Source organism: Crocuta crocuta, unplaced genomic scaffold (genome assembly GCF_008692635.1).
Source record: "Crocuta crocuta isolate KB4526 unplaced genomic scaffold, BGI_CrCroc_1.0 scaffold3, whole genome shotgun sequence".
Classification (NCBI taxonomy): domain Eukaryota; kingdom Metazoa; phylum Chordata; class Mammalia; order Carnivora; family Hyaenidae; genus Crocuta; species Crocuta crocuta.
The window spans coordinates 10,583,113-10,598,883 of NW_027529934.1; the positions used below are offsets into that span (position 1 = coordinate 10,583,113).

At 40.2% G+C, this 15,771-nt stretch overlaps 2 protein-coding genes and 1 non-coding gene across 4 annotated transcripts in view; 2 read left to right on the plus strand and 1 right to left on the minus strand.

The window, feature by feature from the left end:
• TRMT1L (tRNA methyltransferase 1L) overlaps nucleotides 1-351 on the minus strand; it is a 42,570-nt gene extending 42,219 nt beyond the window's left edge. Inside the window, 1 exon segment of the mRNA XM_077763269.1 lies at nucleotides 1-351. This exon segment is cut by the window's left edge and continues 22 nt beyond it. Coding sequence (XP_077619395.1) covers nucleotides 1-95 — 95 coding nt within the window. The 5' untranslated portion in view covers nucleotides 96-351.
• Nucleotides 352-533: 182 nt separating this feature from the next.
• The window catches only part of SWT1 (SWT1 RNA endoribonuclease homolog), a 95,323-nt gene continuing 80,085 nt past the window's right edge, over nucleotides 534-15,771 (plus strand). The window contains exons 1-4 of one of the 2 annotated variants that reach the window (XM_077763270.1): nucleotides 534-650; nucleotides 3,683-3,772; nucleotides 7,193-7,273; nucleotides 9,624-9,682. In XM_077763270.1, the coding sequence (XP_077619396.1) occupies nucleotides 3,692-3,772; nucleotides 7,193-7,273; nucleotides 9,624-9,682 (221 nt within the window). In that variant the 5' untranslated portion in view covers nucleotides 534-650; nucleotides 3,683-3,691. The remainder of the gene's footprint in view (nucleotides 651-3,682; nucleotides 3,773-7,192; nucleotides 7,274-9,623; nucleotides 9,683-15,771) is intronic. The other variant, XR_013334921.1, reaches the window with a different exon arrangement.
• LOC144230964 (U6 spliceosomal RNA) lies at nucleotides 15,194-15,300 on the plus strand. Its single transcript, XR_013334932.1, has one exon. It is a non-coding gene; the product is annotated as a U6 spliceosomal RNA (small nuclear RNA).

The following is a 15,771-nucleotide window of genomic DNA, read 5'->3' on the forward strand; positions in this document are numbered from 1 at the left end:
GCCGAGTCCGGGGCTGGGGTCGGGACCTGGACCTGGGCCACCTCCACCTCCTCCTTCTCCTGGGGTAGCAGCTCCTCCTCCGCCATATTCTCCATAGTTACCGCCTCCGTGCCAGGCCCGCCCGGGGACCAGGAGGGGCTCACGGTGGGGTGAGAGAACTGGCGTGAAAGCCCAGAGGGCTGGATCCAAGGAGTGGGAAAGCAAATGGGGAGGGCTGGATGCGTGCAACAGACAAAAGATGAAGAATCAGTGACCAAATCCTGTCAGCAGAAAAATAAAAAGCCAGAAGCAGCGATTCGCGGGCCCGTCCGCTTCCCTTTCCCCGAGGCGTTACGACGCCACCACAGCCTGCGCAGAAACGTATCGGGGACGGCATCCAATCCGGTAACAGAGTTCCGCTTCCGCGGTGCGTCTCCGTCCCAGCCGTCAACCACGGAAGCGGACCAAGACTACAATACCCAGGGTGCAGCGCGCCACCTGGGGCGGAGCCCGAGTTCCAAGTCCGTGGAGGAAGTAAATGCAAAGCTAAACAAACGCTCGGAGCGTTACAGAAGCGTGGGTCCGAGCGCAGAACTACATTTCCCAGCGGGCATCGGGTCCAGGGGACGTCCTGGGCCTTTGGAGTTGCCTCCGTCGCGGGCGCGAGTAAGGTAACTGGGGCGCAAGTTGACGTTTTGCTGGGCAAGTTCCCACTTCTCTCACACTGGTATCCTAGCGGATGGCCGGCTGGTCGGAGGATTCCGGGGGGCCCCTCGAGCCTGGGCGGGGTGACTTTGTGGGCGGATCCAGGGAATGAGCCAGCTCAGTGAAGGGTGTGGTTCTGACTCGGGTCAGCCTCTGGAGCTGCCCCTCGCTCGGAGCAAAGGTCTGGTTTGTTTCTGCGGAGCCCGTGGGCCGCAGCGGTTTACGAGCCGCTAACGAGTTTGCCTGCCAGTCTGGTTGATTTGGAGTTGGGGTCTGCGCTTCCTGTCGCACCCTCATCCACATCGTAACCCGAACACTTCTTTTGTCTTTATTTTGCTTTAACCTACAGATTCCTATTATCAGCACTGCCCTGTGGTTTTAAAAGTCCTGTGGGTGGGGAAGTGTGTGTGTGTGTGTGTGTGTGTGTGTGTGTGTGCGCGCGCGCGACCTACTCTTCTATTTTAAATTTAATAACCAGAGGTCTGAGTGTGTTGAGTTTTGAGGCACTTGATTGATGCGATTCAGATTCCTCATAGCATTTGCCCAGTGAGTCCCCTGACCCCAGTACTTGTCTTGGCCTTTACACTCTGGCCTGCTTGAACTTCAGCCTCACTGAACCAGCCTCAGAACCACTGGGGCAGGTAGAGGAAAGCTGGAGTTTTCTGGCGCTCTTCCTGGGACTGGTCCGAATGTCATAGGCAGCAGGGGAGGAGAGGGAAGCCCTCTTCAGTTTTCAGTTACGGACTCCCACTTCCAGTTCGGTTTTCCTAGTTAATAAACCTCATACTAAATGCCTGCCTATCTCATTGGTCTGTTTATTTCCTACTTGTTTCAGAGCCCAGGTGAGAGCAAGAGTGATTATTTGGCACTTAAAAGTGTAATAGGAATTTAGTTGTCACCTTCCGAACCCCCCAGCCCGCCAGTAGTTAGGAAGTGTATCTGGAGGGTTTCTTTTTTTCCCTTCCTCCCCAGTTTAATGGAAACCGTTTATCCCATGGATTTGAAGGTTAAAGTCAATTAAAAATGGAAAAATAACACATTATAACTTATAGGAATAAGTAGCGGCTAATTTGTGTATCATCCAAGCAGCATTGATTTTTTTTTTCTTTTTAATTTCTAAAAGGTTAGATGGTTAATTGAAAGCTTGGTTCCCTGTATCAGCTGGAAACCAGACGATGGAAAGAGGGTTAGATTTTAGCGCGTGGATTCTGTGGAAATGTCAGTGAGGACTTCTAACCATGGTCGGTGCTCTTGAGACATCCTAAAAAAGGAATCTTCAAAGTTTGAAGAATTATATTGAGCGTATTAGTCCTGTATTGCTGCCTAAGTTCTCCTAAAACTTAGTGGTTTAAAACAACAGGAATTTGTTACCTCACAGTTTCTGTGTGTCAGAAATTCAGAAGTGGCTTTCTGGGTGTACCTGGTAGGAATCTCATGAGGTTGCAGTGAAGCTATCAGTCAGGGATGCTGCCACTCAAAGGCTTGATTAGGGCTGCAGGATTAGCTGGCTCACTCACACACCTGGCAATTGGTTCTTTTTTTTTGGCAAGGGATCTCAGTTCTTTACTGGGGGCCTCTCCGTAGGCTCCTTGAATGTCGCCGTGATATGATGGCAGGCTTTCCCTAGAGTAAGAGAAAGACAGAAGCCACTGTGTCTTATGTAACCTAGCCACATATGCCATATAGCAATTTCTGTTGGTGACACAGGTCAGCCCTACTTATTGTGAGAGGACTACATCAGAGTATAATTAGCAGGCAACAGAGATAATCAGGAGCCACTTCGGAGGCCGGCCAGCACAGGAAGTCTCCCCTTTTTTAAGCTTATATTTTTTTCATAAAACCAACATGAATTTCACACCATTATAAATATAAAATATTTGTCATGGTAAACATATAGGTCTTTTTCCTTTGATAGTCCACTCTCTAGCAGTGATTTTTTTTTAATTGGGTTTATTTTGTATTCAAAGCAATAACATGAAACTAACATGGGTCACTTTAAATTGTCAAAGGTAACATTATAAGTAGTCCATTGTCTCCAAGCAATTCATTTCATGCAAGTTACTGAGTTTTATTGTACCTTTCCCCAACATGGAACAGAATCCTTGGAACAAGAAGGGGAAAAGGAGATTTTTTATCTCATCTGGAAACACAACTGTGAATTCAGTTATTGCCATACATTATCTTACAAAGCAAAATTTTTGGGCAACTTAGGATCCATGCCAAGAAGTCTATGTTGAATATCCTTTTAATTTTTATTGTTAGCATTTCTGTTAGCTATCAGCATTTTTCTTCTTTCTCTTTACATTCATCAAAGCGTTCTAAAAGCTTGATTTAGTGTAATCAATCATTCTTTTATACAATTTCACTTACTGTGGTCATGATTGATCATGAGTAATTGCAACTCTTTGGTTTTCAAAGGTTTTCTTATGTTCAGAGCCTCCATATGTGTCGCCGTCAGCAATAAACTCTCCTTTGGACTTTGCTTCTAGACTCCTTTTATATCTTCCCGTCCCAACACACCTGATGATGTTTCGAATCCCTGGCCTTTCGATTCCAGCACTGGAAGCTTCTGGTACACACTGAGTTGAGTGTGGAGGGTGTGTCAGGAGAGTTAAAGACATAGCACCAATTGGTTTTGAGGTGTAGGGAATGCAAAATACAGCAGTTCTGCAGGCAGTTGGAAAATGGTGATCGGAAGCCTAGGAGAGAAATCAGGGCTACAGGCACAGTTGTGAGAGTAATTCCTAAAAAAGTGATAGATGAAACTGGAAAGAGAGGAAGAAATCATTATGGGGGAGACTATAAGTGAAATAAAGTGGAACAATCAGAGAATTTTGTTATCTTGGAAACGGTTGGAAAATGGAAATCATTGTGTAAAACTCCAGTGTTTGTATAACTAAAAGAAGATGAATTTCTAACGTATTTTGTGGCGGTGGTAGTAAAAAAAAAAAAAAAACACACACACATACACATAATGTATTTTTAATGTTTATTTTAGCTTTTCAAAATGTCCAACAAAGAATCTTGTGGAAAAAAAGAGAAGTCTCAGAGAAAAGGCAGCACCGCATCACTCAACTTTGACGTAGAAGTAAGACTTGATTTGCTGACCCAAAGATACCTTTTTTTGCAGTTCATATTTGTGTAATGAAAAAGATACCTCAATTTTAAAATGAGATATGTAAATATTTTGTTTTCCCCTTCTGATGCAGAAGTAATTTATTTTTCCCAATTTTTCCCCCATTCTTGCATAATTTTATTTATTCCTCACAGCTCTGTAAAGTAGGTACTTTATTATCCCAATTATACATGTGCCAAACCTGAGGCTTAGAGACGTAAGTAATTTGCCTTGGCATTCCTGGCTTGAGTTCTAGGTCCTCCTTTACCTACAAATAAGTCACCATTAGACCTTTATTATGTATCTCCTTCTTCATTTAGTCAGCCCTGGATAAGATTATATGCTGGTCAGTCAGAATAGGCTACCCTGTGCAGGGGGCCAGGGCACGGAGTAAGGGAGGGGAGGCAAGCTCACTATGTGTCTTTCTCTGTTACTCTTAACACATTGCCTTAGGAAGTTCTTGGGTTTTTTTTTTTTTAATGTTTATTCATTTTTGAGAGAGAGAAAGAGCATGAGCAGGGGAGGAGCAGAAAGAGAGGGAGACACAGAATCTGAAGCAGGCTCCAGGCTCTGCCTTATGAGCCCAGAGCCGGATGCAGAGCTCTACCTCATGAACGTGAGATCATGACATGAGCCAAAGTCCTACGGTTTACCGATTGAGCCACCCAAGCGCCCCCAAAGGTTTTGGTTTATTTTAAGTTTACTGAGAGAGAGAGAGAGAGAGAAAATGAAAGAGAATGAGAATGAGTAGGGGAGGGGCAGAGAGAGACGGGGACAGAAGATCTGAAGCAGTTTGAGGGGCTCAAACTCAGAAAATGTGAGATCATGACCTGAGCCAAGGTTGGACGCTTAACTGACTGAGCCACCCAGGCAAACTGGAAATATTTTAGTAGACGAAATTTAGGGTATCTAATTAATTGAGTGAAATGTTATCTCCAAGAAGCAGGACTGCAAGATGATTTATGCGACCAAAACAAAAACCCTGCAATTAGTTTTATTATAAACTCTGAATAGTCTGCTTAGTGTATCATCAGAATTAGATAATGTTTATGCTCTAATACCATCCAAGAGGAGAGACTAAAAAAGGTGAATATTCATTACAGAAGTGATTTATGTGGTAGCAGATTAGTTCATAAGGCTTTTACATCACCTGGATAAAGTAGGCTAGGGCTTATTACACTTTTTGGTGTTTGTTCCTTGCTTATTAACTTTCTGGTTACTAATTTGACCTCCCAGGTATAGGGGTAATTGGAAAGGGGACGCTGGAGAATGGGTATACAGGACCATGGTGTCTTTGATTTGCCTGTCCCCTATTTGGCACTAATAATTGGCGTACCATTTGCAATTCTCCTGTTCTCTCTTAACCTTGAATTAGATTTTTTTCTTGCCATCACTCCTGCAAATGGGCTTTCATCGAGGCCAGCAGCAATGGTTTCCATGTTGCTACATCCATTTGTCGCTTTTCAGACCTCATTTGACTTGAGCCATCAGCAGGATTTGACATAGCTGATTACACCTTCTCCTTGAAACATTTTCTTTACTTAGCTTTTGAGACACCATATTCTCATTTTCCTCCACCCAGGCGACTGCCAGGAGTGTCCTCTGCTGGTTCCTCCTCATCTTCTTAAAGTGCAGCCTTTCAAATGCCCAGCTTTGGTTTTTCCAATTTAGCAAGTTGCAGTTCCATTCTTGCTGTTGCTTGGGGCAAAGTCCAGTTCGTCATCCTCTACGTGTATCCAGTTTATCAGTGAATTCTTTCAGCTTTCTCTTAATAATATATTTAGAGTCTGGGGCGCCTGGGTGGCTCAGTCGGCTAAGCATCTGACTTCGGCTCAGGTCATGACCTCTTGGTTCGTGGGTTCGAGCCTTGTGTCGGGCTCTGTGCTGACAGCTAGCTCAGAGCCCAGAGCCTGCTTCTGATTCTGTGTCTCCCCCTCTCTCTGACCCTCCCCTGCTCACGCTGCCTCTCTCTCTCTCTCTCTCTCAGAAATAAATTTTTTAAAAAAACATAAAAAATATATATAGATATATATACACTTAAGAGTCTGACTACCTCTTCTGCTATCACCTTAATCCAGACAATCAGCTTGCTTCTCCAGATTGTTCCAATATTTTCAAATGTATCTCCCTGCTTCCACCTTTGCCTCCTCATGTTCTGTTCTCAACAGGCCACCAGAATGATCCCATTAAAATGTTAAGTCAGATCATGTCACTCCTCTGCTCTATACTTTCTGGTGGTCTTCCATTTCACCAGAGTAACAGCTAAAGTCCTAGCTGGGGCCAGCAAAGCAGTCTGCTCTCCCCATCTTGTCTCCTTTCATTCTCCCATGGCTTTCTCCATTTTGGTCCCTTGTTATTATTCCAACAAGCCAGGCACATCCTGCCTCAGGGGCTTTACTCTTGAACCAAGTTGTTTCCCTAGATATTCACGTGGCTTTTTCCTTCGCTTCTCTAGGTCTCCAGTCAGATGTCAGCTTGTCAGGGGGATCCTTTTCTGACTACTGTTTAAAATTGCAGCTGCCCGGGGCGCCTGGGTGGCTTAGTCGGTTAAGCGTCCAACTTTTGCTTAGGTCAGGATCTCGAGGTTCGTGGGTTTGAGCCCCGAGTCGGGCTCTGTGCTGACTGCCAGCTCGGAGCCTAGCTCTCTCTGACCTCCCCTGCTCACGCTGTCTCTCTCTCTCTCTCTCTCCCCCCTAGAAATAAATAAAACATTAAAAAAAAGAAAAATTTAAAATTGCAGCTGCCTGCACCCCCACCTCCCAGCACTTCCTGCCCCCTTTCTCTGTTTTGTTTTTTTCCATTGCATCATCTGACACACTAAATATATTACTTGCTTATTTATAAATTCTGTACTCAATTGTAACTTCCAGGAGGGCAGGGGCTTTTGTTCATTAATCTGTCTCCACTGTCTAGAATGGCTTTGGTACATCGCAAGTACTCAGAGTTTGTCCTGGGTTTACCGAATTTTGGATCCACTGAAAAAGAACTGGATATATGGTTTTGCTTTGTAAAAGACCGAATTCTGCCGTGGCTGTGCCACCTTCCCAGTGCCTTTATCTGAGCTGTCAGCTGGCTTCTGCTGTAGCACCTGTATCTTATCTCAACTCTAATTCAAGAGGACCTAGATCTTCTGATTTCTAGTTGAGTCTTCTTTCTAATTGAGTTTCCCTCCCTCTTACCCTTTTGTGCCTTTAAACATTTCCCCCCACCCTGAAGTTTATTATGAATATAGAAAGAATATTCATCTTTATTAATCTTTAATATATTAATCTTTATTAATATAGAAAATATGTTAATTAATATTAATTAATAATAATGATTAAATAACACTGTCTTGCACTGTGCTTTATTTTATGTCTTTCTCTCCTTTTTTTTTCCAAATGGCATTCTTAGGATAAGAAAGAGAAAAAAACTTCAAGTTCTCCTAGTTCACCTTGCTGTGTAAGGTCTATTTCATCAGAGAAGAGAAAACTGGTGAGTATTCATATACTGTAACTAACTCTAAACATTATTTATATTAAAGTTTTAATGTATAATTGGAAAGTTCATCATATAAATTTTCCCACTACTTTTTGACTCATGTTTATTTTATACTTTGTGATAGCCAATAGAAAAAAATAAACCAGTGTTTGTTTGTTTTCTTCCATCTACTCAACAAAAAGGATTAATCAAGGCCTTTATTTCTTTCTGGGGATATAGGGCCTAGGCACTTACAGAAGTAAGTGAGAAATAGGATATAGTCCCTGTCCTCAAGACTTGAAAGAATAGACAGAGGTAGAAGCACATTAAGCTATACGGATAGCTTAATGAAAGGTCACACCTGAGTGTCAAACCAGAAAAATGCACAGTAAGTTGTAAAACATTTCAAAACACCGATTACCAAGAGTTGGAACACACTTAGGGAAAAAGATGGACGAAAGATATGCTAATGACAACATAGATGGAATAAAGATGAATGAGTTAAAGAAAAAAGGTTTTCTCAGCCAGGAAAGCTTAGGCATTCTAAGAAGCTGCAGATGACTGGGGTACATGCAGCAGAGACAAAATAAACCAGCCTACCTAGAAACGGAAGGACTATTTTGAGGAAGTAAAATAGAACCTACCATGTGGGATCAGACAACATGGATATAAATTAAGACAGTTTTAAAAAGTCCTTTCCCATATATGATTATATTTGGCTTTACAATATCCTTGTGAGGTAGCAAAGGCAGATATGTAGCGTTTGTGTTTTAAGATCCAGAACTTATGAGCCAGGAGGTTAAGTGGCTTGTCCAAGGACAAAAAATTGTTTCTAGTAACAGAGCCAAGTCCAGAGTCACACAAATAATTAGAAACATTAAACTAGCGCAGAGGTGGTTGGTGAAGTACTTAACTACATTCAAGTTGAAGGTAAGTGTATTTTGGGATAGCTATATGGTTGTGGGTAATAAGAGAAAGTAGTGGTGTGAATGCAGAATTCTGTTTTTAAGAATTTGTTTTTGTATAACAACACTGCTATTTGACTCCATTGTTTCTGTATTAACCTCCGTAAAGCATCGGTTTCATCATATTTCTCCTCTGTTGAAAAATCGTTACTCACATTTTAGTCTGACATTCAGGACCTTCTTAAATTCAGTCATACCTTAAGTCTTCAGTTTTCTTTTTTCTTCCTCAAAATAGTCCTTCCGTTTCTAGGTAGGCTGGTTTATTTTGTCTCTGCTGCATGTACCCCAGTCATCTGCAGCTTCTTAGAATGCCTAAGCTTTCCTGGCTGAGAAAACCTTTTATCCTGATCTCATTCATCTTTATCCCATCTATGTTCAGTCGTTAGCATATATTTCATCCGTCTTTTCCCCTAAGTGTGTTCCAACTCTTGGTAATCGGTGTTTTGAAATGTTTTACAACTTACTGTTCATTTTTCTACTTTGACACTCAGGTGTGACCTTTCATTAAGTTATCCGTGCATATGCTTCTACTTCTGCCTATTCTTTCAAGTCTTGAGGACAGGGACTATATCCTATTTCTCTCTAATTTCTTTTTTTTTTTAATGTTTTATTTCTTTCTTTTTTTTTAATATTTTTATTTATTTCTAGGAGAGAGAGAGAGAGACAGCGTGAGCAGGGGAGGGTCAGAGAGAGAGGGAGTCACAGACTGAAACAGGCTCCAGGCTCTGAGCTGGCAGTCAGCACAGAGCCCGACGCGGGCTCGAACCCACGAACCGCGAGATCATGACCTAAGCGAAAGTCCGATGCTCAACCGACTAAGCCACCCAGGCGCCCCTGTTTTATTTATTTCTAAGAGAGAGAGAGAGAGAGAGATACAGCTTGAGCAGGGGAGGGTCAGAGAGAGAAGGCAGTACAGAATCTGAAACAGCTCCAGGCTCTGAGCTAGCTGTCAGCCCAGAGCCCGATGCGGGGCTCGAACCCACGAACCATGAGATCATGACCTGAGCCAAAGTCGGACGCTCAACCGACTGAGCCACCCAGGCGCCCCTCTGATTTCTTTCATACCAAGGCCCTGAGTACCTAGAGAGACAGGGTTGGGGAGTAGAGATAGTAACCAGAGCTGGTTTCAGTCCTGGCCCTGCTGCTGACTTGCCGTGTGATGTTGAGGAAGATACTTTGCTGTATTTGTGCTTTGGATACTTTATCTGTAAAACGGGGATGACAATAATATCTGTCTCACAGGATTTATTGGAAGGATCACATAAATTGTTGTGTCCTCCTAATCACTAACCCATAGGTGCAGAAAAAAAAAAAAATACTGTCTCCCAGTCTCTTTCCCCTGTAACTGTGTATAAGTGCACAATTTATATTTCCTAAATGATACATTTTTTTTCTTTCAGAAATTGGATCATACAGACATTCTGTACTGTGATATAAAAAAAAGACAAGAACTGAAAAGGTAAATTCCCCCTTTTTGCTGATATCTTTTACTTTTTGGGCCTTAGAATTGTGAGAGAAAAGATTTTGATTTGCAAAATTTTTTTGCTTTGATTAGTACTGAACTGCATGTAAATATTTCTAGCTATATCACAGGTTATGATTATTGAATTTTCTTTTTTCAAATTTTTTTTTAAAGTTTATTTGAGATAGACAGCATGAGTGGGGGAGGGGCAAAGAGAGAGGGAGAGAGAGAGAATCCCAAGCAGGCTCTGTGCTTCTGGTGCTAAGTCCGACATGAGGCTCAAACCCACAAAATTGTGAGAACATGACCTGAGCCAAAACCAAGAGTCTGACGCTAACCCCTAATTATTGATTTTTCTTAATGTTTGTGTAGATTTAATAGAGTTGAGTGAAATAAAAAGTCTGTCTCACAATTTTGTGCTATGTAAATTGACACTTTCAAGTAAAATGCAAATTTTTTTCAGATGATTTGATTTTGACACACTCTTATAAGATTTATGACTTTATTATACACAGTGATAGAATAAGTTGTGTGGGTGGCTTAGAAATGTTACCAATTAAGGATGAATTACATGTTACCTCTGAAGAGAATGTGTCGCTTATTGAATTGGTATGGTTTTAAAACCATGTTAATTAAAGAGGATATGGCCACAACTAGAGAGCTTGGGGAATAATGGTAGGAATCATGGAGATTATTTTTCTTTAGTTTCTGTATTCTTTGGATAATAATTTCAGAGAACTTTGTGGTGAAGGTATTTCTTACCACTAATAGGGTACAAATAAGTATAAAAGTATAATGCATAATAAAAGTTGATGAGATCATAGTTTCTCTGGAAATAAGGAGTTATGGGAAAATGATAAACCTGGCATTAAATATATACATAAGAGTTTTGCTTTCCAGACAAACTCAGTGTAATGTTTGCTAAAAACCAGAAAATTCAACTTGCCTCTGGCGTTTCTTCAGCTTTTTTTTAAATTGTCTCCTTTCTTTGTGATACTTTGCTTCTTATATTATTATTGATTGAAATACATTCTGTCATAAGTTTCACATAACATTGACTATTACTTTCTAAACTTTTTGAAATGGATTTTTAATGCCTTTTATCAGAGTGTACTTTTTTTTTTTCTAATTCTAAAACACTGCTTGATTTTTCATTAGTTTCTTTTTGCCTTATTAAGGGCACGATTTGTAGCCCTTGATTTTACATCTATGTATAATAAGAGCATGAATAGACTTCTAATCTATATATTATCCCCTTAGGCTTATCCACGTTTTCTTTGGGAGGAAGAAGAAACAATATTGTTGAATTATTTTGAGAATGGTATCTAAACTATTCCAAGAATACAATGAAGTTCACCTTGGCTTCAGTATTTACTCAAAATTGGGGACACCTGGGTGGCTCAGTCAGTTGCATGTCTGATTTCGGCTCAGGGCATGATCTTGTGTTTTGTGAGTTCCAGCCCTCTGTCCACAGTGCTCTCTGCTGTCAACGCAGAACCTGCTTCAGAGCCTCTGTCTCTCTCTCTCTCTCTCTCTCTCTCTCTCTCTCTCTGCCCCTCTCCTGCAGGCACACATGCTCTCTCTCAAAAATAAATAAACATTTTTAAAAATCTGCTATTCGGCTTCAGTACTTGCAAGCCTGAATAATCGAATGCCTACTGCAACAGTTCTGCATTCCTGAACCCATGTGTGATCAATGACATTGAGTGGGTTATCCTCGTATCTACTGAGGGTAACACCATCAGTGATATGTGGCATGTTGGATTTATTATATCCGAATATTCACTTTCAAATATTGGTAAGCACTCTAGATGTAACTTATGTGAAATTTTCTTTTGTCAAAGACAAACTGTATGTCATAGTAGATATTTTAGAATTGTCTCATCATGTGTTTAAACAGTATGGGAGAGGAGCTATTACATATTGAAAAGTTTGCTTGGACAAAAGAAAGCTGTCCATCTGTGCTTTGCAAACATCAGTATCAAGGGTGCAGAACTTTTTTTTTTTTAACTTTTTTTTAACATTCATTTTTGAGAGACAGAGTGTGAGTAGGGAAGGGGCAGAAAGAAAGGGAGACACAGAATCCAAAGGAGGCTCCAGGCTCTGAGCACAGAGCCTGATGTGGGGTTCGAACTCATGAACCATGAGACCAAGGCCTCTGCTGAAGTCAGATGCTTAACCGACTGAGCCACCCAGGTACCCCCAACAGTGCCGAACTTCTAATAAACCATTGGTTGCCTGCAAAGAAAGTGGTTCAGTTGCCTTTATTGTTTATTTATTGGAGAAGTGAACAAACTTATTTGCCTCAGGTTATAAGTATTTCTTTATGATATATGGCATCTTCTGTAAAAATCTCCCGATTCCGCTAAAAGGAAGGTCCCCAAATTGTTGGGACCTCAGTGAAAGCTGAGGTACAGGTGAAAAAAACAGAATTTTGTCATCCTGAAAGCCACTTCCATCATTCCATTACCACAGTTCTCCATCCATGGTTGACGTGTATATGGATGTATCAGCAATGAAAATATTAGCAAGGACAACAGTCTTTAAGTCTGCTTTTGAAAGTGTTCAGAAAGCATTTTTGTGAGCAGTGCACTATCAGTTTGTGGGATTTCTCCAGTGATTTGCATCATCGTTGACCAAATAAATCTTTTTAAGTCCAAGAGTTGAAGAGGCGAGAAGTTATACCTCAGTTGCTATTAGATAGATGGCAGTATTGTCACCAGCAGTGCCAGTTTTTGACAGAAGTAGCCAAAAAGGTAATTTATTCTTTAGTTGAGCTAAATTGAAAGTAAGTATGTAATTCAGGACCCTAAATGTACATCATGATCACCAACAGAGCAATCTAATAGCTGATAGTGTTGAGAAATTTTCTCTATAGGATGTCAAATTTATTTTTTTTTAAATTTTTTTTAATGTTTTATTTATTTCTAGGAGAGAGAGAGACAGCGTGAGCAGGGGAGGGTCAGAGAGAGAGGGAGTCACAGACTGAAACAGGCTCCAGGCTCTGAGCTGGCAGTCAGCACAGAGCCCGACGCGGGGCTCGAACCCACGAACCGCGAGATCATGACCCAAGCGAAAGTTGGACGCTTAACCGACTAAGCCACCCAGGCACCCCTGTAGGATGTCAAATTTAAAATGGCTACTAAACCTTTACATAATATAATAGTAGTTTTGACAGAATTTCACATTTATTCTTATATCAAAAAAGTTCATCTAAGATTTTTTTTTTGTTATGTCTTTATTTTATTTTGAGAGACAGAGACAGAGCGGGGGAAGGGCAGAGAGAGGGAGACAGGATCTGAAGCAGCCTCCAGGCCCTGAGCTGTCAGCACAGAGCCCAACATGGGGCTCGAACCCACGGACTGTGAGATCATGACCTGAGCCGAAATCAGACGCTTTAAACAACTGAGCTACTTAGGCACCCCATAAGATGGTGTTTCAAGTTCACCTGAAAATTGATTTTACACTAAGTCATTCATAAAAAAGTATTTTTTTAAAATGATAGGTATTTGCTTCATGTCTAACTTACATCTCAGAACTTTAGTATTTTGGGGTTGCAAATATAAAACTGCATTTTTGCAGTATAGCATTTTGTGAAACGAGTTGATAAGAGATGATTTTAATGTTGGTCTTTTAAAAGGTATTCAGTTTTCATTAATTATATCCATATAGACCATGATATATAGGTTGCTATAAAATATGCAACACAGTGTTATGAAGAACAAATAAGGAATATGAAAATGCTCAGAGAACTACAGGGTCCCACTAAAAATTTTGAGTTATGTTTTGTTTGTTGTTTTCCTGATTTTTCTTTAATACAGCTGACATCTTAAACAGGGTTTACTATTAGATGCCAAACAAAGTCCTATTAAAATTTAAAGTTTTATTTTATCATTATTTATCATTAACAAATAATGATGGGCAGTCTTTTTGTAGGAGGAGATAGAAGATAAAATCAGATGAAGACTTGGGTGAAACTCCTATAAAATCTCTGACATGTTTGTAGTTTGCTCTTACATAATTAATTCCTTGAGAAGTCACCTGTTTCCTGTTTCTTTCTCCTCTGCCAGGCTATAAGCTAATTGGGGGTATGGACTCTTTTGAATGTGTCCTCCACTGTCTCTCCAGAGACAGGCACAGTGACAGGAACTCAGAAGCCACTCAAGGATTTATTGATATAAATTAACAAGATTGTATTTCATTGATTTTTTTTCACCTTTCTTTTTGACTACAAACTAATATCAACTTTTATTAAGCAGGAAATTATCACCTCTAGCTATTGCCACTTCTAACGTTTTAGTACATTTCTTTCAAGACTTTTTCTATGCTTATTTAAATTGTTGAGACCACATTATATATACAGATTTGTGCCCCAAATGATTTTGCTGAATATTATATCAATGTTTTGTTAGATCATTGAAAACTTTCGTAAGTATCATTTGAAATGGCTATAATACTCTATCATACTTGATAGAATAGCATATTTCTTAGTTATTTCTAAAATTTTAGTATTTATTACCTTACTTTTGCTCTTGTAAATAATCCTGGATTTTAAAAAAAGTTTTTAGTACATTTTTTTTCACCTTGGTATAGATTTCTAAAATGAGAATTACTAGGAAGTCAAAAATATGAACATTTTTAGAATTCTTAATTAAATTGTCAAATTCTTTTGTGGAACTGTCGTATCATTTTTCATTTCTACTATAAGAGAGTCCATTTTTCAGCACTTTGCCAGACTTAATGCTATTTTAAAATCTTTCCTAATTTGGTAGAAGACAATGGTATGTTGTCATTAGCATGTCTGTGATTACTAGGAAAGTCAAACTTTTTTTCTCAAATGTCTATTAGCCATTTCCTTTTTCTCATCAGTAGTTTTCTTTTTTAATTTATTTACATTTATTTATTTTTGAGAGACAGTGAGACAGAGCATGAGCAGGGGAGGGGCAGAGAGAGAAGGAGATACAGAATCTGAAACAGGCTCCAGGTTCTGAGCAAGCATTCAGCACAGAGCCCGACACGGGGCTCAAACCAAGGAACCATGAGATCATGACCTAAGCTGAAGTCGGACGCTCAACCGACTGAGCCACTCAGGCGCCCCTCTCATCAGTAATTTTCTGCTTATGTCCTCTTCTAGATTCAGTACTTTTTGATGTGCATTTATTTACTAAGGCTAATAAGCTACCACATATAAAACAAATACCATTTCACAGTTTTAAAAATTTTATTTTTCTATATGCTAAAGTTTTATTGTCTTTAATTTTAAAACAATTTTTAAATTGTTAATTTTTTGTTAATTTTAAATTTTTAAATTATGCAAGTGGGGCAGGGGCAGAGAGAGAGGGAGACAAAGAATCTGAAGCAGGCTCCAGGCTCTGAGCTGTCAGCACAGAGCCTGATGTGGGGCTCAAACTCACAGACCTTGAGATGACCTGAGCCAAAGTCAGCCACTTAATCAAATGAGCTACCCAGGTGCTCCAATATGCTAAAGTTTTAAAGTCAATACTCATTGTGCTCACTTTGGTAGCACACATACTAAAATTGGAACAATACAGAGAAGATTAGCATGGCACCTGTGCAAGGATGACACTCAAATTCGTGAAGCGTTCCATATTTTTTTATACAATGGAATACTACATGGCAATGAGAAAGAATGAAATCTGGCCATTTGTAGCAATATGGATGGAACTAGAGGATGTTATGCTGAGCGAAATAAGTCAGGTAGAGAAGGATAAATACCATATGTGTGCATATATAGGTGGATTAGGAGGAAGTTAACAGAGGACGATGCAGGAGAAGAAGGGGAAAAATAGTTGGGGAGAGGAAGGGAGGCAAACCATGAGAGACTCTTGAATGCTGAGAACAAACTGAGGGCTGAGGGGGGTAGGGGAGAGGTGAAGGGGGTGATGGGCATGGAGGAGAGCGCTTGTTGGGATGAGCAGTGTTATATGTAACCAACTTGACAATAAACTATTTAAGGAAGAAAAATAAATAAAGGGAAAACTAAAGAAAAATAAAGTCAATAGTCATTTTTTTTTTTGTTTTATTTATTTAAGTAACCTCTAACACCCAGCATGGGATTCAAACTC